General features: G+C 38.7%; 1 protein-coding gene across 9 annotated transcripts in view; it reads left to right on the top strand.

Annotated features, from left to right (window-relative positions):
• Positions 1 to 23,659, top strand: part of LOC121382774 (zinc finger and BTB domain-containing protein 18-like) — a 62,975-nt gene that overhangs the window by 28,572 nt on the left and 10,744 nt on the right. Inside the window, exons 4-5 of one of the 9 annotated variants that reach the window (XM_041512359.1) lie at positions 5,305 to 5,848; positions 7,449 to 7,582. The exons of 2 other annotated variants lie outside the window; for them this stretch is intronic. In XM_041512359.1, coding sequence (XP_041368293.1) covers positions 5,305 to 5,814 — 510 coding nt within the window. In that variant the 3' untranslated portion in view covers positions 5,815 to 5,848; positions 7,449 to 7,582. Of the gene's footprint in view, positions 1 to 609; positions 3,157 to 5,304; positions 5,849 to 7,448; positions 8,651 to 13,354; positions 14,238 to 17,462; positions 18,431 to 23,659 lie in introns of those variants that run through there. 6 more of the 9 variants (XM_041512360.1, XM_041512363.1, XM_041512362.1 and 3 more) reach the window with 6 other exon arrangements.

Genomic DNA, 23,659 nt, shown 5'->3' with positions numbered 1-23,659 from the left:
AAAGTTCATTGTAAAGCGACCACACTCCATCTAAACTTTCCCATGTGAAACATAGGTTAGTCCAATTAAAGACCAAACAGTTTCACAAGCCCACATCCTTCAGGTTCAGCCATGTCCACCCTTGTCCCTGTCTCTGTTAGACCAGTGACTTTGTCCAGGGTGGAATCCACGGGTTGCATACAGTGTAATACATGTAATATATACATGTACCTGTATTAGCCACAGCCTGTATGCATAATAGTAAAACAAAATATTTGCGTATGGTATGGCACATTTTATTGTTTGCTAGGTTTAAATCTGTGTAGATTTAAAAAAAAAGTTATGAAACTAAATACAATTTATACACAGTCATGTAAAAGATGACTCTGGTTCATTGTAAAACTGATACAATCTTCCATGCCTTCCCATCGTTGAATGCCTTCCTAGGTTCCATTATACCACAGAGACAGATCTGAGTGTTGTTGTTTTCAGACTTTGGTGGAATACTTCCAGTACTGGTGGAATATTGTCATACATGGTATAGGGAGAAGTTGGTGGCTTGTCTGTTAGTTGGCCCAGTGAGGATGCTTGACTATGGATAAAACAACAGAAGTCTTTTGTATTTTCTAGACACTGAAGACGAAGACAGGACTAGAACAAAGAGTTGCTGTGAAACCTAACCCACCAGCTTTTCCCTCTCAATGGCTGCCATCCAGCAGTGCAGACACTTCATTTCACACCATACAGCCAGGGTCACAGGGTCTGACAGGAACTCGCTCCCATGATGCCTCATCGTTATTCATTTTGCCAGACTATTACGACTTGAAAGGAAATCCATCATCATATCAGAACTGTAACATGAAGGTCTTCAAATGTGATCTGTGTGGGTACGAAGCCACCAGGAATTACAATCTAACCAGACACATGCGTACGCACACTGGAGACCGACTGAGGTGTCCCTTGTGTGACCGGACGTTCATTGACAACTACAAGCTGAAGTACCACATGAAGAGCCACAGTTACATAAAAGGTGAAGCGTTGTCTGAAGGATCTTCATTCGTGGATGAAGCAGACGTGGAGCATATGGACATGCAAGATGGCTGTGGACATCCATCTAGAAATCATGAACATCACACTGGGTCATCATAGGATTATGCTCTTCTCTCATTTCTAAAGGACAACTGTTACACTTTTGTTAACTAAAATAGGTTCAGACATGTTTTTAAGTCAGTACATGGGACATACAACACAATGCCTTTTTGAATACAGTGGTCCTAACCTTCAGGTTAAACTGCAATCTTAATTATCTGACCGTGTATACTCTCAGTGTGTTTAATAATTATGTATTTTGAATAGATCATTCAGTTAGTTTATTCCTGTCATACACCATTAGTTTATTTCTGTGATGCACCATTAGTTTATTTCTGTGATGCACCATGCTTTGATCTCAGTTGGCATCTACCTATATATATATCCAAGTTAGGTTCATAAAAATGTGTTAGCTATTGTGAAACAGCAAAAGCGTCCCACTTTGAGTTCAACCATTTTTTTAAAAATGAAGTTGAGACTCTTAGGCTCAATATGTTACATCAAAGCTTTTCATCATCAATACTTATTTATGAAAACACATGTTTATAGACATTTACAAATGTAGTATTGTTGTGACATTGAAGCTGAAAAATATGCAGATATATATGGGATATAAGGAATTTACCTTTGAAAAAGTTCAGGTTGCCTAGATTTCCACGTTATCACAAACGTTTGAGGAACAAATCATCAACTGTTACCCTACCTCATTCTGGTTGACTCATCAAATTATTAGTTGTGTATTACAATTTACATTGTATATAGAAAAGAGCAAGTAAAGAGAACTCAAAGAATACAACATTCTCCACAGAAAACTCAGTCTTAAAAATGCCAGCTCTTCTTAGTTATGTGCCTTTGAAAATATCCACTAGTATATGCATGTATGCATTTAGAAGTATCACTACTGACTTGTAACATTTGAAAATATCCACTAGTATATGCATGTATGCATTTAGAAGTATCACTACTGACTTGTAACATTTGAAAATATCCACTAGTATATGCATGTATGCATTTAGAAGTATCACTACTGACTTGTAACATTTGAAAATATCCACTAGTATATGCATGTATGCATTTAGAAGTATCACTACTGACTTGTAACATTTGAAAATATCCACTAGTATATGCATGTATGCATTTAGAAGTATCACTACTGACTTGTAACATTTGAAAATATCCACTAGTATATGCATGTATGCATTTAGAAGTATCACTACTGACTTGTAACATTTGAAAATATCCACTAGTATATGCATGTATGCATTTAGAAGTATCACTACTGACTTGTAACATTTGAAAATATCCACTAGTATATGCATGTATGCATTTAGAAGTATCACTACTGACTTGTAACATTTGAAAATATCCACTAGTATATGCATGTATGCATTTAGAAGTATCACTACTGACTTGTAACATTTGAAAATATCCACTAGTATATGCATGTATGCATTTAGAAGTATCACTACTGACTTGTAACATTTGAAAATATCCACTAGTATATGCATGTATGCATTTAGAAGTATCACTACTGACTTGTAACATTTGAAAATATCCACTAGTATATGCATGTATGCATTTAGAAGTATCACTACTGACTTGTAACATTTGAAATATGGAACATCAACTTGTTGACAGCTTTAATGTACAGAGAATACAACTTTAGTTTTCTCTATATATCATTTTTACCAAACGAGTGAACTGCCCCTTTTTGTATCTGACCAACAAAAGTGAGGTTATATCAAGGGAAGTTCACGAGTTTTATAAAAATGTTATCTAGCAAAAACAAGTGTGGTGTTTTATTTATTACCCACCATCAAATAATGTAAAATTTGACAATTAGTTTGAACTTTACTGAACTAGACATGCGAATGCTCACAGCTAAGACCAGTGAAGATGGCGTCACTAACCTTGAATTGTTTCAGTATAGTCAGGTCAGTTCTGTGATTGTGATCAAATGTATATATATGTTTTATTGTGCTATTCATACATGTATGTGAACATACTTGGCTAGGTATCAACAAATTCTCAATAAAATTTACTATTGTATATACTTTGTACACATAACTTAATAAACTAAAGGTGGAATGAGTTTCCTCTGTTCTATTTGATATAGCTTAAATACAAAAGGTGCGTTACCAGACTTCCCTTTGGCTTTATTGCAGTGCTTGATGTAAAATATGGCCTGCCGTTCTGTTTTTTAAATGGCAGGCCAAAAGAAATGTGTTCTTTGAGGGGAAGGAAATGGTTTATTTAACAATGCACTCAACACATTTTATTTACGGTTATATGGCGTTGAACATATGGTTAAGGACTACACAGATATTGAGGGAGGAAACCCGCTGTCGCCACTTCATGAGCTACTCTTTTTCGATAGCAGCAAGGGATCATTTATATGCACCATCCCTTAGAGAGGATAGCACATACCATGGCCTTTGATATACCAGTAGTGGTACACTGGCTAGAACGAGAAATAGCTCAATGGGCCCACCGACGGGGATCAATCTCAGACCAATCACGCAACGAGCGGGTGCTTTACCACTGGGCTACGTCCTGCCTCTTTCTTTGAAGGAAAAATATGGTCTGCTTTAAATAAGACAGCACAGGGTAAGGGACGATTTGGAATTATGTGTGTAAAAATTAGTCTCCAATATGTTTTGTTTTTTTGTGTGTTTTTTTTACAACTTAATAGAATTAAAATATAAAGGGGTCACAAGCTAAATAGCTGGAGATAATCGTACATAATTTTGTCTGTTGAAAAATTATCTGTGAAATATTTTTGGGGGTGGTTTTAGCAGGTGAATTTCTGTTTTACCTGTTAGATCTAAAGAAATGGACTAGCTGTATTTAGGTTATTGCAGGTTGTTATTTGCCATTTGGAGCCCTGTTGTTGTACGAAGCATCATCTACATGCAGCTCAGTAGAGCTGCTGTAGGATTGAATAACCTTGGTAAACACATTGATTTCTTGTTGCAATCAGTGCCTCATGACAGGTATATAAAAGCCTGTGGTATGTGCTGTCCTGTTTGAGGCCAAATGCATTCCTTGCAGCTAATGGAAAAATGTAGCAGATTTCCTCTGAAGATCAATGTGTTGGAATTATAAACTGTCTGGCATTTAGTAGTCAATGGTTAACTAATCAATGTGGTGTAGTGATGTCATTAATTAAAACAAACTGTACTGGTGTGTTAAGCATAAGACTGTATGTGTATCACTGACAGGAGAAGGTCTTACAAAGTTCTGTTGTATCCCAGTCTGAGACTTGAGCCAATGATCAATGAATCAGTGTGGTGTAGTGATGTCATTAAAACAAACTACTGGTGTGTTAAGCATAAGACTGTATGTGTATCACTGACAGGAGAAGGTCTTACAAAGTTCTGTTGTATCCCAGTCTGAGACTTGAGCCAATGATCAATGAATCAGTGTGGTGTAGTGATGTCATTAAAACAAACTACTGGTGTGTTAAGCATAAGACTGTATGTGTATCACTGACAGGAGAAGGTCTTACAAAGTTCTGTTGTATCCCAGTCTGAGACTTGAGCCAATGATCAATGAATCAGTGTGGTGTAGTGATGTCATTAAAACAAACTACTGGTGTGTTAAGCATAAGACTGTATGTGTATCACTGACAGGAGAAGGTCTTACAAAGTTCTGTTGTATCCCAGTCTGAGACTTGAGCCAATGATCAATGAATGAATGTGGTGTAGTGATAATTAATTAATACAAACTACTGGTGTGTTAAGCTTGGGACTACGTATATTATTGAGAGAAGAGGGTCTTACAGAGCTGTGTGATCTTCATATTGGTCATCAACCAAATAAGAAACATGTCAGACATTGTAATTCAAACTGAGTTTTAAATGTGCCTAGTTGTCTTGAAAGTAATATTTCCTTATTTATTAAACCCTTTGTTATACCAACACACAATATTTTATAATCACAATGTTGTAAATTAAAAAAAGGAGTAAATGATGACTTTTTAATTCTAAAATTCAGAATCTGAATATGCTGATCACCATTGTACTGTCATACTTCAAATATTTGGTTCTGATATTGTTTCTTTAAACCATCTAAATTGGGGGGGGGGGGGCGCTTAATTAAGAAATGAAATATGGATATTTAGGTATGGAAGAATGTGTGACTTCCTCATAAAATATGAAAGAAAGAAAGAAAAAACTGTTGAAAAGACACCTCCAAAGTTAGATCCCTGAACAGTACAGTCTTTTGTATTTTCTAGAGACTGAAGATGAGGACTGGACTTACTTTGAAAAACAATCCGCGATCATCAAACTCCGAGTCACTTGCAAGAATGAAAGCACATGTGAATCCTGTAACAGAAAGTTATCAAACTTTCAGCGTAACACCATTCAGTCCAATAGACTATGTGGATCCTATAGTTGACAGTACTCAACCATTAGGCCTAACTAGCTACAGCATAAAAGGAAATATACACATGTTTCACGGTTCCACCCCATCAAAGGTCTTTCAGTGTGATATCTGTGGCTACAAAGCCAGCAGGAATTATAATCTGACGCGACACATGCGCACTCACACAGGCGCCAGGCCCAAGTGTCCCCTTTGTGACAAGACCTTTATAGATAACTACCAGCTGAAATACCATCTGAAGAGTCACAGCTCTTTTGAGGACTTTTTGTCAGAGGTGTCGTGTGCACAAGAATCCAAACCGGAACAGTTACAGTCTGAGGAACATCAAGATGATGGACAGGATATCGGGCTGTCATCTTAGATTTTCTAAATTAAATTGTTTGTTGTAATTTTGTGTGGGTATATAATTTATAATGTTTATATTTCCAAACAAAAGTTAATAATTATTTAATCTTGGCAAAAAGTGTTTATAGTTGAATATGTAATGTTTATATTTCCAAACAAAAGTAAATAAATAATTAATCTTAAAGACTTTGCAAGAACAGTACCCGGTATTTATATATGGTTCCAAATTCAAGCTCTGTGTAATGATCTATGTATATAATTCACATAAAGATATCCACAGTCAGAGAGATTAGTTTGTAACCCAAACCAGCATCAACTAAAAATAACTCAAGCCTACTTATTGTTATTATTATTATGTTTTTTTTTATTATTTTGTGTTGGTGTATATATTTCTGAATGATTCCATCAGATGGGTAAATCTCCAGCTATCATGATAATGCAATACCAATACATAGGCATTTCCTTTGTTCCATTCTGTTTGTTCATAGAATTCTGATAATAATCTGGGGGTTTTAACATGTCCCACTTTCATAAACAGATTCAGGGCTTTTTTGTTGTTTTTTAAATGTTGTATGGTTTTTTAAAAAGTGAATTTGAGGTGTTAATATAGCATAATTTTATAACTATTGTGGAATCTTTCTGGTATTTATTTAAATAATTATTTAGTCAAAATTCAGGATTGAATTGATATTTATTTTAAAATGTTTTTAATATGGAGCCATAAGTTGATGATTGAGATGTTTGTCAATACTACTGTTTAAGTGATGCAATCATGGACTGACCACAGCTTGATCTGACCTAATTACACATATGGGTAGAGTATGCTGCTTCCACTAGCAGTTTTGTTGAAGACTCCACTAGACACTTTGATTAATTATTCATCAGCTACTGGATGTCAAATATTTCGTAATTTTGACACATGGTATTCAGAGAAAAGCACTACATTTTTTCACTAGCAGCAAGAAATATTTGATATATGTACTTTCCCATAGACAGAACAGGATGTGTCTTGACCGTTGATGTACCAAGTGTGGGGCACTGGTTGGATGTGGAAAAACCCTGTTGGTCGGTCAAGGGTGTTCAATCCCATCATCTAGGCAGCTCAGGCTTGTGCTCAACCGAGTTAAATCCAGACCTTTGTGTGCACTACTTCACAAAAGAGTAAATTTTAAATTCTAAGCAAATATTTTTGGCAACATCCTCTGATAGTTGACTAATTTCAGCTTTAAAAAAACTTAATAAAAAAAAACCTAATGGAATCATTAGATTAGTAATCACCACATGCATTTAAACCCGTCACACATACACTTACATCTAGATAATATGACAGACAAAATATTGTTATTAAGTTTTATACATTTGCAGATCTATGTAATAATTGTGAATAAGAAAAAGAAGGAAAATTTCAGCAGCATCTTGCTTTACAGTCTGGGTGATTGCTATTTTGTGAACAAATATTGGCTGTATGACTCTTGGAAGTACATGTTGGCAATACCTTTTTGTTTTTGGAGAATACTGGGTTTTTTTACATAGCCAATTTTGTAAGCATAGTAGAATTTTAGAAATGTGATTTACTAGTATTTTACACTGAAAAGTTCACTTTGGTTAATAAAACATAACACTACAAACTATCTTACTTTATATTTCTAGTACACAAATGTTGGCTTGGTAAATGAAGTGAGGCAAAGTACAGTGGAGATCTTGGATGAACTGAGTTCTCATGTGTTGAGTCCGGTGTGTAACAGCTATGCCCCTTCTTGGACAGGATCAACATCAGGTTGCAATTCTAACGAAGATTATAGAACTATCAACTCTATTATTGAATCTGCAAGAAAATCTCAAACAATGGACAGGAACAGAAAAGCCAGTTTCACTGATAATCGTAAAAAAGTCCACAAATGTGATCACTGTTCTTATGAAAGCATCCAGATGGGGAACTTAAAGCGGCACAAGAGAATTCACAGCGGTGATTTCTTCATGTGTCATCTCTGTCCTTGCCACTTCTCTGATTCACATCATCTTCGGTTGCATCTGAAGGGCCATGATGGAAAACTCAAGTGTCAGTTCTGTTTTAAACAGTTCGCGTCAAAGCATGGTTTGGACGTCCATATGAAATTGTACTGCAAGGCCAGCAACTCTGTGAAGCATGTCCATAGTTAGTGAACCTGTGGATTGTTACAATCAGTACAAAGGCAGCAACTCTCTGAAGCATGTCAGTAGTTAGTGAACCTGTGGATTTTTACAATCGGGCAGCAATGTGTCAGTGTCTGTGTGGACATTATTTTGAAGAAACACTCGAAGGCAGCAACGCCTTGGAGAATGTCAGTACAAATATATATTTACCCAAACATGAAATTACCTACACTTTTTTTTTCTTGTGTGTGTTTATGGGGGGGGGGGGGGGGTGTGTGTGTGTGTGTATGTATATTAAATAATGTTAACAAAGTAGATTTCATTTCATCTGAAATGCTGAAAAAAAGTACCTTTCTTTAATGTTATAACAGTTTTCAGCTTTTAATTGGTTTTTATTTTTTTTATTTATTTTTTTGACAATCAGTATCACATTTCAGTGTAGTGTGTTTCATATTTATTAGTTGCTTTGCTTTGTGGATTCCTTATATGTCACAATTATGTTCATATTTGTGTTGGGACAATCATGTATTTCACAAGCACCTGTTTTTCAAAGTATTCCATGTTATGGTATTGGAGCTACTTTTTAAGAAATAGTTATCAGTATTGCATTTTGTTTGTGTAAAATTCCATTTCATATCTGTGATATGTATTAGTCAGGTTTTCCCATCCATCTGTTTGCGTTCATGTTAAAATATCCATATAAAGCTATATTTTTATGATTTTGTGTCTTTTATCAATTTTAACATTTATAGTAATTTATTTGCCTTGGTATTTGTATTGTATCAACTCATCTTTCACAAACACCGATATCATCAGATTCACTATTTTGACAATGATGCCTGCTTGTGTGCTCTCAGGGCAGAGACAAATTGTTTCTTGGATAACATTTCAGATGCGATGAACATATGTTTTTGTTATTTCGAGGAGATGCACAGTTTATCAGGGATCAATCCCCATCGGTGAGCCCATGAGGATATTTCTAGTTCCAGCCAGTGCACCATGACTGATATATCAAAGGCAGTGGTATTAAAGGTCCAGGCTCATGACACATTATTAATACACAGTATATATTAAAGTATACATAAAGATTCCAATATTAAAAATAAAAAAACAAAAATATCACCCCAAATATTAATGAAGTGACTTTTTGTAAAACACTTGGGGGGGTGGGGAAACCCACGGATCCAGTCGATTTGTATCGCATCAGACCTGTGCCGTAGCATGCGGCAGATTCCACTTATTCTGTTAGAAGGTCAACATGATGACTGCAGATAATAATTTACCCCCCCCCCCCCTCCCCCAAAAAAACCCCCCCCCCAAAAAAAAACAACCCCAACCCAGATGATTCTTAACGGACGCTAGTTTGGACATTTTGTTCTTATCACATTTGTCAATATATTCTAATGGTACCTCGATTGGTGACGACGAAGGATAACATCCGTTAGAGGTACTTTCCTATCAGTTAAGCGGGAATACAACAACGATGATCCGACGAGCCAAATGACTACAGTGCTATCCGATGTATCGGCGCACCGAAGCATTCAAAGACGATTTTCTATGTGAATTTTATGAAATACTTAATAAAATGTGTCTCTCACCAATGAAGCAGTGCATAATCTGAGATACACTACAAATCGTTTTATGTCTGTAGTAAATAAACATTTTAAAATTGTGCATAAATGTAGGCACCCCCTTGTATCCAAAATGATTTGCATGTCCGGTCTTTCGGCGCAGTAAATGTGGAACAGGAACAGGAACAGGACAAGGTTTAACGTGTACATTCAGAGCAAGCTGTTGTAGCACACGCCTATCATGGGCACGGGTGCCGGCCTCAGCCGGCTCCCCTGTCCGTGACAGGAAAGGTGGGGGAGGTAGGAGGAAGGACCGCCTGCGCTGACTGGCGCAAGGGAGCGCCAGCTGCCCGGTTGATCGGTAGATGTGGATCGGTGACCCCGTCATTTATAGACCGCCCATGATCTCATTTTGTAGCCCATAAACGCTACACTATTGTGCCAGGATTATTTTAGCACATTTTTGTTTTATCTTGTTAAAAATATTACTATGAAAATAAACTATCACACATGACACATCGCATGATCGGTTTCTAAATCGTGTTCTTGAGTGGCACAGTTTGTCATGGTTAAGATGCCTACATGGATTTTTTTTTCTCTGATAGATTATGCACACACGTGGATCTTATTTCGCTTTTATGTTTTTTGTGACAGTTGTGAACTGGACTGAATGTCAAGTAAGGTGTTAAAACTTTCGTTTTGTTTGCATTTTTCTGTGTTTTCTTTTTCAGTTTAAATAAAAATACCCCCTCCCCCCAAAAAAAAATCATTAAAAAAAATAAAAAATAAAAAAATCTGAAAGGTGCTTTGCTTAGACTGGTTTTCGTAATCCGCAGGGATGAAGTGGTCACTACAGATACTATCGCATCGTGACAGTCCTTTCCATTTCGCACGGGTTCGGTTTAAGAACCGCTTCCATGCAAATCCTGTGATTATCTGTCTAAAGTACGCAAAAACTGCAGCTTTGATACATCCAAAGACTAAACAATAGTTTACCATATTTTACATTTGAAAACTATCTCCAAAACAATATTCCATCCATACAACTTAATTCACTGGAATAACATTTTCGTGTTAAAAAAAAAAATGCGTTCCAAGTCAAATGTGTGAAAAGGTCAGGTCAGGTGCGAAAGGCTGTGCACAATAACGCTTTCATAGTATGCCGCATAGCGCGTCACAGGGTCACGTGACTTGGCTCGAGGAGTCGAGAGGTTTTTTTGCAAGCGATGGGGAAAACGCGACTTTTTTTTGCGAATATATTAAAAACGAGTAAATGTTTTGGAATTTGTTTTATTAATACTTCATATATATTGTAAAAGGTATACGTAGACACCAAACAATAGTGAATTATGTTTTTGATAAGCCTGGACCTTTAAATTACCGTAATACTCTAGTCAGCTGCCCAGTGTGCACACTAATTCAACAGTATCCTGGCCAAAGTGGCCGACTCTTTATTTTGTATATTAATAATTGGTCGTTTTACTCAAACTTGACTCCTGGAAGTTGCTTTATTACAAAAACTTGGAACTTTTCACATTTTTATTTTGAATGGGTTCTGTTTTGTTATATACACTTGTTGGAGTTAGCCTTGTTTCCCTGCCTTATGGTCATACTGCCCTTAAATATCTCCATCAGTCTAGGCCAAATGGTCTTGCCCGTCTTTATTTGCCAAAATCCAGGCCTGGATTTCTCTCATGAAATAAGAACAGTTGCTAGTACATAATCTTTCTGACGCCTCAAACATATCTTACCAAATGTTCGGCTAGCGGTTTGGTTTTCATATTCAAATTAATTTTAGCTAACACATTCGCATTATACATGTCGATAATACAAAATCCTATTTGACTAATGTTTTTGCTATAGCTATATTTGATCAGGGTGAGCACAGTATCTGACTGCCAGGTATCTGTACTAATATTCACATTGATGAAAGTAAAAAGATAGTTTGTTTTGCTTTAACACCACCGCTAGAACACATTGATGAATAAATCATTGACTATTGGATGTCACAGCCTTTGATAATTTTAATTCTAGTTATATTTGTCCCTAGCAAGAGATCTTTTATATGCATATCCCACAGACAGAGTGCCACATGCCATTACTGTTGATATCCCAGTCGTGGTGGACTGGTTGGGTGGGGAAGACCGAATTGTTCACCGAGGAGATTCAATCCTACAAACCAGACCCTTCAGGCGATTGCTCTACCAACTGATAGGTGTTTAATGGTGGAGGAGGTGGATGTGGGATCAAGTTTGGTCATGGTAGTGAATTCATGTTTTATTGCTGCGTGTGCGTTCTATTTTGACATGAAGGTATTCCCTACCTATTTTGAAGGCTATAAGATCGGTCATACACAGAGTTGCTGATTCAGTGCCATCTAAAGGTCAACTCGTACTTCGATTGCCGACCTCATGCGAAACGGAATTTTATTGTTTATTAGGTTGATGCATTGTAAACCAAAAAACATTGAACGAACGCACACCAAAATTTAATATGAACTGTGTTAAAACTACATTGACCTAACTGAAAAAAAAACCCCAAGAGAACTAGGCGTGAATAGAAGCAGGACTGGGCGAGTAGTTAACTACTCGCCAACAAGAGTCGGCGGTGAAGTGTGAATCTAGCTTAACATTAACAGAATGTGTGTAACAACGGTATATTTTCAAAATCTTTAGATAAATACCCCGCACCCATTGTCTTGTAGGAGAAACATGACAAGTAATCATCATGATTATGTAATCATACAGTTTTAATTTGATCAAGGTTTCCAATAAAGCATGCTTGATTAAGAAGTATGAAAGTTTCAAACTGGATAATATTATGTTTTTAGGATTAGTTAATGGAAGTTATTTGGTTATGGGTTTAGTGTGGTGATATGTGTGCATAGTAATCTTTTTAATAGATGGGATTTATAACAAATGTTGATGCAGTCCACATATTTGAATTGTATATCTGATTAACAAACTACACCTGCTTCCACACCCGATATAAACGGTAAACAAATTGTTTACATCAATGTTAATGTAGGTCAATGTAAATAAAAACTAATCATTTACAAATCTGTCAGTTTTAAACCATATTGAATTGATCGAAGGTAGAGGTTTTTAAATGCACACATACCTCAAACCCGACCAATAATCCCCTCCCCCAAAAGAAAACAAAGAATAAAACAAAACAAAACCCACAAAGAAACAAAGGAACAAACAACAACAACATTACAAACAAAAAACAACAAAAACAACCTGCAACAAACAAAATGAACAAACAAGAAAACGAACGGAAAAACAAAAACGTGCAAGACGAGTTAATAATTATTTTATTACTCTTGAAAATAGTTTTAATTTCAGCCTTACTGTATTTGAGATCAACGGTTGTTTGTCAATAGTTTTTTGGCTGTTTCCAGTGATATGATTGTATGGTCATTTTGATACATTGTGAACGTTTATGTGAAAAGAAACGACATATGATGTTAATATTTTACATAATACATTGTCTTGTCCTTGTACTCTGTGTACGTGCTCATATTCTGTTAACGGTCCGGGTACGTCCACTGTAAGCCCCGTCTTTAAGAGAATACAACAGACTGCCACGTGATGAGTTCCATTTGAACCTCACGGTTTCAGTTTTGACACAGTGACAACTGACTCTTGAATGCTGAGTCATTAAACAGCATTACTTTCATTGGCCCATAATCCATGATCACGACTTTACTCATCTTGTCTTGTGAGATGTATTTCTCTTTTCATAGTAGATACATACAAGAGATGGACCTGCTACACTAGCATATTTCCCCGTGAACCTCCTGGTCATCTTCGCTCGTTAGATTAAATGGCAGTACATTTTGTTTTGTAGACTTCCAAGGCCAAGGGAGATGCCATGGACATGCTACAGAATCTAGTGTCTGGGCTGAGAGACTATAATCAGACAATGTGTAATCCAGCAATGGGGCATCTGGCATCACAGTCACTGTCCTTTCCTGCTGGGGCCAAGCAGCAGCAGTGGTCCTCTGGTGGGAAGAGAACCCAAAGGTTGGACAGCGATATTCTCAAATGCACTGAGTGTGGTTATCAGACAAAGCTCAAGTTCAACCTTATTCGGCACAGGCGGGTACACACCGGAGAAAGGTTCCCCTGTCATCTGTGTCATCGGACTTTTATCAACAACTATGAGCTGCAGGGGCACCTGAAGGGCCATATCGGGGAGCTGAAGTGTAAAGTCTGTTATAAACAGTGTCAGTCAATGAGTGGACTCAATTCACACATGAGCAAACACAGGCTGGAGTTTTCACAGTGAAGGCCTAAGAGGTGGTTATGGCGGCAGTCTCCAGTGCAGTGTGATGTATGTAGATATTTGTAAATTGTCGTCGAGTGTCGGTCTTCCGGGTTTATGATAATCAACCTCAACATATTTGCTCATATTTTCCCCATCCTGGAGTACTAGTAGTTTTTAGAGAATATAATTCTTGTTTTAATTCTAATTCCTTCGCTGGAAGGATGGATGAAATGGACGGTCGGAGATCAGTTATGAAAGACATTCACAGATAATGATGAACCATTTAGCAGTACTTTATTTCGATGTATATGTGTACTTTTTGTGTTTAACCGGCCTTGGTTGTGTCGTGGTTAAGCCATCGGATATAACGCTGGTAGGTACTGGGTTCGCTGCCCGCTGCCCGGTACTGGCTCCCACCCAGAGCAGTGGGTAGGTGTAAGGTCACTATCCTGACTTACCTTACTAACCACTAACCCTCTGTATCCTGACTTACCTTACTAACCACTAACCCTCTGTATCCTGACTTACCTTACTAACCACTAACCCTCTGTCCTCTGACAGACATCTCCCAGATAGCTGAGGTGTGTGTGTGCTCAGAACTGCATGCCCGAACCTTAGTTGGATATAAGCACGAAAATAAGTTGGAATGAATGAATGGCTGAATTTTCTTGAGTATGTGGCAGAATGTGTGCCAAAGGCGCAGAATATACCAAGCTTTCCTTCACATCTGCAGATGCTCGCAAAGAACTCTATAAATTGGCGATGCTGACTAGATGGTTGTCCCGCGTCACCAGCGACCTTAAGATGACGCGATGTTGTGTAGTGAGTAGTGTAAGGAGTGTTATTAGTTATGTTTCGCCAAATATGTGATTGTCATTAAAAACTAGTTACTTTATCAGTTGTTTGTCGTATTGTTTTACAAATATCATTGTGCTGTTGCTAGTTAATCTGATTAACATTTAAACGTCACAAACTCAAACTTTAGTCGAAATTTATATTATTGTATTTTTGTCGCCAAGATGCAAATTCAGTATTGTCATAGCGAGTACAGTGGTAAATTACTAAATGTTTGAAGAAGCCGACGATTGAGGAGGGGAGGGGGACAACGCAAACCGTGCTACTTCAGCTTCAACGTAGTGTCACAGCTACACCCACACCCCGCGCTTCTGGCCTCCATGGGATATTTAAAAATGGATAATATACACGTAAGAAACTGTTGTGTTCTTGATTTCAGTCTGATGAGTCGACTCATAACGATGTATTGCACCACTATATTTTGGTTTGATTCTGTTCCCTCCGCATATTGAAGGGTGCGCCTGTTATGCATGTTGTAATCTGTCGTGTGTACGGTTATGAGACGTTTCGTACCCGATCTGTTTCGTCCCTGGACATACCAAACAATGTACATGTACAATTTAGCACAAAACGTTAACTAAATGACATGGGGACGAAACGTCTAGGGTATAATATGATAGTGAGGATCGTACGAAACGTCTCGTAACCTAGCCCGAGTACTCTGACGGTATGAGAGCTAGACGGTCATTTGGCGGGTTAGCAACGCTCTCTAATGTAGAAAAAGAAGGAAATGTTCTATTTAACGACGCACTCAACACATTTTATTTACGGTTATATGGCGTCAGACATATGGTTAAGGACCACACACATAGAAAGAGGAAACCCGCTGTCGCCACTTCATGGGCTTCTCTTTTCGATTAGCAGACAGGATAACACATACTACGGCCTTTGATATACCAGTCGTGGTGCACTGGCTGAAGCGAGAAATAGCCCAGTGAAGCTCTCTAATGTTGATAACTGTCCAAATGTCCGTCTAACTTTCTTACCGTCAGAGTACTCGGGCTAGCCGTAACCATGTCTATGTACAGAGATAACCAGTTGTGCTGTTGTGTTGTTTTAGTTCTTTCACTTGGACTGTCTTACATATATTCGATTTTGGATATTCTAATGATATTGAATGAATGAATGAATGAATGTTTAACGACACCCCAGCACGAAAAATACATCGGCTGTTGGGTGTCAAACTATGGTAATGCAAACAAATAAAATGATGATCAACATCAATACAAAAAATCAAAATTTAAATAAAAACACAATGTAAAGAACTGTGCAAAAACACAAACACCACAGATAGATACTGACTTTTATTCAAAATTTTAATTGTATCTCGAAGAAAACAAGGGGATTTGTGCTGTATTGGCCATTCTCAAAGAAAATGTTACACCAGCACCACGGTGAGGTTACAGCACGCGCAGGGGCTAATGATATTGATGAACAGAACAAAGCATATAGATTTTTTTTGATGAACAGAACAAAGCATATAGATTTTTTTTTGGGGGGGGGGGGGGGGCGGGGAAGAAGAATGGAGGAATCCATCTCGGTAGATCACTTCGCCTTGATAACAGGATCGAACCCTCTGGGTGGACCCATTCTCTAATTGTTTTCTTTCCCGTCCCAACCAATGCCGCACGACAGGTGGATCAAAAGTTGTGGTATGAGCTATCCTGTCTGTGGGAAAGTGCATATAAAGCGTTCCCTGCATCTAATGGACATGTAGTGGGCTTCCTCTAAGACTACATGCCACAGTTATTACTTGTTTGACATCCTATAACAGATAAATAATAAATTGGTGTGCTGTCGTTAAACAAAAGAAACTAGATTTGATGTTTGGGATATACTGAGTATGTTGTTAGTATTGTTCAATTCATTTTTAAAATTAAGGTTACTTGAATTATCATATTTAGGTACGATTTGGGATATCCTGATGGTACTATCTATCTTGTTTTGTTTCGTTATTGATGCTAGAATATTTATTTGTTGTTTCGGCTTCCAAAATTTAACTAATGTTTACCATATATGTATAAAATATGTACCAAAATTATGTCCTTAACATATTTTAGTAAATGCAGGAAAGGGTTGGAATTCGTAAAACTGTTGGCGATAATTTTTAAAACCTTAAAACCTGTCCTTAACATAACAGTTTAATATATTCGGTTTACGGTATTTTGAAACAAGATCATAATATCCAATTAGACTGAACTGTGGAAAATGTTTTTAAAACAACACTAAACAAACAAACAAAGGAGGATATCAGAAAGGAATTGTCCAACAGTCGCGAAATGATCTTATGAAGGAAATCGGACCGGATTGAAAGGGCCTTCACGAGTCCAAAATATTGGGACTCGAGTACTCGAGGGTCAAACTCGACCTGGACCAGAGTACCCGCCATCTACACCAGATGATAGTGGACTAATATAAGGAACAAAGTAAAATAGCAATGAGCATTATGCATCTTAATTCCAGCGCCGAACATGGATCCAACCCGTCATTGTATTGCATTCCACACATTTAATTTCTGTTTTCACTCCATGTTTTATAGCCCTATAATGTAACCGGCGTCAAGCATATGACAAAATGACGTAAAAAAAAAAGAAAGAAAAAAAGAGAGTGCTTAGTAAGTTGCACAGGTACTCCTGTGAACGGACTCGAGTCTGGCTAAACTCTGCCCAGACATAAGTACCCGTGAAGACCCTACGAGGGAGAACCATTATCTACATAATAGCTGATACACACCACTTGTACAGCATCGCCAATAGTTGCCAGCTAGTTATAAACAACGACGATGAAGAAGAAGAACGTAACTTACTGAGAGACATGTTATTTTATTTTGTAGAGCGTACACGACCCTGTCGGTGTGTTGGCAGTGGACAACCATGGGGAATGGCGACGCCGAGAGTCTTCTAGAAGGTTCCCCTTCCTGGAATCCCGAATGGCACAGTCCGAAAGGCGGGTGTTTTCGTGCGACACGTGCACCTATCAGACGGTATACCAGCACGCGCTGAAGCGTCACAAGCGCGTACACACGGGCGACTTCTTCCACTGTCACCTGTGTCGGTGTCACTTCTCCGACCGGCACCGGCTGATGAAACACCTGACCATCCACGCCAACACGCCGACGTGTCGCTTCTGTGGCAAGACGTACGCTACTCACGAGTCACTCAAGAGACACGAGAGGAACCACGAGACCGCTGCCGCCGCCACTTGAAGCCACGTGGCTGGCTCCACGGGCGAGGTTATGGCTCAGAAGAGTTACCCCTCGACGAGGCTAGTTCCACCACGGGCCAGGTTACGGCTCAGACGTTTTACCCCTCTACGTGGCTAGCTCTCTCCGTGGCTAGCTAGCTCCACGTGGCTAGCTCCACGGGCCAGGTGACGGCTCTTACCCCTCGAAATGCCTAGTTTTACGGACGACGTTACGGCTCAGAAGCGTTACCCCACATGTGGGTCTGTTGAAAGTGTCGATTATTACAGCAAGCTGAAACACAAGAACTAACAAATGTGTCTTATGTAATTCTATTTTCTGTTTGATATTAAAGAAGAAACAACTTATGTGAATATTTTAATATTATTGTATGTAACAAGTATATTTTGAGTTTTTTTCTTCTTTTTTTTTTTTAGTTATTATTTTATTTTTAAACAATATCTGAACAATGCCTTCGTTAAGTTATGCAATGCGCAATTTCTCGCTCCAACCAGTGCACCACCACTAGTACATCAAAGGCCGTGGTATATGCTATCGTGTCTATGGGATGGTGCATATAAAAGATCCCTTGCTGCTAATCGAAAAGAGTAGCCCATGAAATGGCGACAACGGGTTTCCTCCCCCAATATCAGTGTGGTTCTTAACCATATGTCTGACGCCATATAACCATAAATAAAATGTGTTGAGCGTGTCGTTAAATAAAACATTTCCTTCCTTTATTAAGTCCTGATGCAGTTTTATCTTCTTTTTAAAAAACAAACATTTTTTCATTGTGTTATGTTCAGTTTACACTTTATGTTGTAATTTTAATTTAAGTGTTTTACTTTATTTTAGTTTTAGTTTTTACTACCTTTTAAATAGGATTTGATAAACCTTTCGAACAAATAAAATGTTTTGAACACTTGTTTGTGGATGTCTGTATGCAGGAGAGATGGGCAATTCCGTACAAGTCGTCAGTACAACCTTGTCATAGAACACAATGTGTCTTTGTGACATGTCGACGTTGGTGTTAAGCCTATTCCGTTAGAGATCGACCGATGGGATAATCTGTTGGTGGATCAGCGATTTTATCCTGATGCAATTACCATCGTGTTTAGGATGGAATTCATGTGTTTCATAAACTGTCCGTTATATGAACACGTGTGTTCTAATCTGTATCAACATGCTCAAAATGTTTTACACATTTTATATTGTCACCTGATTTAGAAAAGTTGTCTTTTTAATGGCAGAACCTAACCATGTGTCTCCAACAGCTATTTAGCCTTTAAACGTTTTTAGAACGCCGAAGAGACTTTATACACATAATAGTGGCGTTTGTTTCCTGTTCATGGCCTACTAACTAGAGAATACTTCACGAGCGGCCGTTAGATACCGTTTATCTTACAACGTGTTGTTTAAAAACGTGTACAAAGAGCGAAATACGTTTTTAAACGAATTGTAAGATAAAATGGTATTTAACGGACACGAATGTAGTATTCTATTTCTTACATATCTTCAGAAAACACTTTTAAAATAAATTTAAACGCCTCTTCCAACTAAAACGAATGTACGGCCCTAGCGCTTATATACTCTTCAAAAGAAGAAACGCAAAACCACATTGTCGTAACATTTGGAGAATTGATTTAATTATTGAATGGTGAGTCCGATAATTACCAAATGTTGCAGGATTGTTCACAATTCACTCTAGTCCATTGTGAGTAAGTGATAGGACACACCACCAAGGTCAAGGTCATCTGGAATCAATACCGGGTGTGGCCTCCGCGTGTGTTGACAACTGCCTGGCACCGCCTGCCCATTGAAGCAACCAGAGTACGGATGACGTCCCGGGGGATGGTGGCCCACTCGGCCTGCAAGGCTGCTGCCAGCTCGGGCAGGGTCTGGGGCTGTGGTTGTCGCTGTCGGAGGCGTCGGTCCAACTCGTCCCATAGATGCTCATTTGGGTTCAAATCCGGTGATGTCGATGGCCAAGGAAGGACATTAATGTTGTTGTTCTGTAGGAAAGCCGTTGTGAGACGTGCTGTGTGAGGCCTGGCGTTGTCATGTTGGAACACTGCGTTGGCGTTGGCCATAACTGGAACGATGTGTGGCCGGAGGATCTGGTCAATGTAGCCCTGTGCATTCAGGTTGCCCTGCACGTGGACCAGGTCAGTTCTGCCAGTGTGTGAGATGGCTGCCCACACCATGACACTACCCCCGCCGAATCTGTCCACTTCCTGCACGCAGTTTGCCGCATAACGTTCACCACGACGCCTATACACGCGACATCTTCCATCATGACGTCGGAGCAGAAATCGGGACTCGTCACTGAACCACACCTGTCTCCATCGCAGTTTAGGCCATTGTCGATGAATCTGGCACCACTGCAGTCGGAGTCGACGGTGTTGTGGTGTTAAGATGACACCTCGAACTGGACGTCTGGCACGAATTCCTACCTCACGTAGGCGGTTCCGTACGGTCTGGTCGGATATCCTGCGCAAACCTGGTATTGCTGCGGCTGTGGAGGTGGCAGTAGTCAATCGTTCCCGAAGGTGGCGTACCCGGATGTAGCGGTCCTGCCCGGGGGTAGTGACCCGTGGTCGACCGGATCTAGGGAGGTCACGTGTTGATCCATGTTGCTGGTAACGGTCCCACAGTCTGGAGATGGTGCTTGGGGACACATGGAATGCCCTGGCAACGGCCGTTCTGGATTCGCCTGCGTCTAGTCGGCCGATGGCATTGTTTCTCTGCGGTTCACTGAGACGTGGCATGTCCTGGATTGTCAACTGTCGGCCAGATACAGAGGCCAGGCAAGCGAACACCCTGCACTTTTATACTGTCGGTGTTCATGTTGCACGTGCAGACAACGCACGTGCAGTGGTGACATGGTTTGCACGTGGCTGCGTTTTTGCGAATATTCACATTTTGGAACTTTATTGTACAGTAGCTGCGTTTTATCGAATGTAACCGTGGGAATGTGTTTGGGACATGCAATGACCTTATATTCACAAAGCATGAACCGGTAGGAAACATAAAATCGGAGTTATAACCCATTTGTACCCTTTTGCGTTTCTTTTTTTGAAGAGTATAGTTAACTTGTGCGTCACAGACAAGACAATTTCAAGTTAACTTGTACGTCACAGAGTGATCGATTCGACCGGGATTTAAAAAAAAAATATATATTTTTTTTTTTATTTTTTTTATTATTGAATGGTATGGCATTGGTGACATGGTCGTCACCTAAGAGCAGTCATTCTTATGTCTTTAAAATATTATCGCACGTATGTGTGTTAATACTATGTGTTATGAAAAATAATGAATGATGTTCTCACTAACGGGTGTGTAAGAAAAAAAAAATTGCACGTATGTGTATTAACAAGTATTTGCTATGAAAAATAACAAATGATGTTCTCACCAACGGGTGTGTAAGAAATGCTCTTATTGCACTGATGTTCCTCGTGTAATTCCATCAAGTATGGCTTGTGCACTGTTATGTTTATTATGTACATGTATGTGATGTATATAAGGAGATACATCAATAGATTATCTGTCTGCCTGCCTGTCTGTCTATGTGGAGGTGATATGCATCGTGCACCCACCGGGAAAGGGAATCTTGCAATGTCGATCACTTTCATTTGACGTAGTCTGCATAAATAATTTGTTTTAACGAATTAATTCGGATACTGAATATCCTGGGTGTAATACGATAGTATTTACTCTGGCAAGTATTATTCTTACATAACGGATGCTTACGTGTTAAATTGTACCATTTATTTATCGTATTACAATATCCCTTGCTGCTAGTGGAAGAATGTAGCGCTTTTCCTCTATATGTCAGAATGATCAAGTGTTTGACATTCAATAGTCGATGGTTAATAAATCAATTTGCTCTAATGGTGTCGTTAGTTTTCAGTTAAACAAAACGAACTGTTTTGCTGTATGTTTGAAAAGTTAAAGTTTTGTTTAACGACAACATTGGATGTCAAACATTTGGTTATTCTCAAAAATGGAAAGGATACTCGCCACATTTTCCCATTAGTAGCAAATAATCATTTATATGTACCATTCCACAGACAGGATAATACATACCACGGCCTTTGGTACACCAGTCATGGTGCACTGGCTCGAACGAAAAATAGCCCAATGGGCCCACCGACGGGTATCGATCAAAGAGGGACCGCGTACAAGGCGAGCTTTTGACCACTGGGCTATGTCCCGTCCCTGTGTGTTTGAAATTCAAAAACTAAATCTAAAACATGAGGCAGGATGTGCTTACTGATGTCAGGTGTGTTTTTAAACAAAGCTGTAGAATTCGGACGGGTTGATGTAAGTTGTCTTAAACGAAGCTGTAGAATTCGGACGGGTTGATGTAAGTTGTGTTCTGAAACGAAGCTGTAGAATTCGGACAGGTTGATGTAAGTTGTCTTCTTAAGCGAAGCTGTAGAATTCGGACAGAAATGATTTCCATCTATTTCGTTAACAACATGCATAAAATATGTCGAGTTTTTAAGGTTTAGTATTTGGATTTGTCATATGACTAAAATACATTTTATTATAAAAACGACTATAAGGACCTAACAAATATTAAGCAACTATTTCGTACAAAATGCTCACAATTCAAAGTCATATTTACAACAGCAGTATTATCAAGTGATTGCTGAAGCTGATCCTTGAACCTCACAAGGCGTGTATTACGCCCCTCAGTGATGCTGCAATAACGCGATTGTGGGGTGTAAAACGTGTGTGGTTATACACATTTATTGCATACTTTTGTCAATAGCAAGTCAACCTAAGCGTGGTACAATTTATGTCACACTATCACAGGATTGAATATTAGCAGTCGCCAGGTCGCCCGTGGCGACCTTTATTGGCTAAGGGCAACTAACATTTTGTACAAAGATAGTCCGTTGGGCGACCATCGATTTTAGCGTCTGGCGAATATGGTACCAATTAAAAAGGAAACGCACTGAAACTAAATCAAACGTGACAAAACACATGTCGTCGGTATTGTTTTAAGTTTAAGCGATTTGACACCAATATTTACATGATGACATAACCGTCCAAATATTACTGTAATAATAAGTATGTTCCTCATATGCCGTTGTGTAACGGCCTGAGCGTAATTAAGTTCTGTTGGGGTTCTTTTTCATATTTATTTTTCTTTCGATATTTATTTTATTAGAAGCCTATTACTGTTGTATTTACAGTATCTAAATTAAACACACACATGTGCGTGCACAAACATAAACACACACACACACACACACACACACACACACGAGCGCGCGAGCGCGCACATTATTACATTTCACTGAAGCAGAAAATATCATGTTTACGCTATTGTCCGTTTGTATCAAAAGGGAACCGATCAATTGGCATGTAACTTCATAATGCATAAAGATAAAATGCATACAAAAACATTAAGTTTTAAACCCATGTCATCCCAAGTAACATTTGTTTTAGAAAAAACAGTTCAGGTAAATTACAAATTACCATCAAACTGCATAGGTTAACTATTCTTTTCTAATATAGGTTTTAAGGCGGTTAATGGAACATCCAAGGTAATATGAACGACAAAACTGGAATACATAATCAGAGCCATATCTCTGTACAATGCAGTCGAATTGGGATTTGACAAAATAGTGGATGATTCCATGGATCTCTATCTGGTGCTTCGCCTATAGGAGGGCAGCCACTCTCGAGGATATCCTTTACTGGATATTTCACCCCTCTTGCATCGCCACAAAGTGTATGTCATCTTTCTTGCATCGCCACAGAGGACTGCCAATCCCAGACTAGTTTATTAAAACACGCACAGTTTTACCTTTAGTCTCGTTGTACTGCATTATCTT

Source organism: Gigantopelta aegis, chromosome 10, assembly GCF_016097555.1.
Source record: "Gigantopelta aegis isolate Gae_Host chromosome 10, Gae_host_genome, whole genome shotgun sequence".
Taxonomy (NCBI): domain Eukaryota; kingdom Metazoa; phylum Mollusca; class Gastropoda; order Neomphalida; family Peltospiridae; genus Gigantopelta; species Gigantopelta aegis.
Note: the sequence above shows the minus strand (reverse complement) of the source record. Positions and strands in the feature narration are given on the sequence as shown.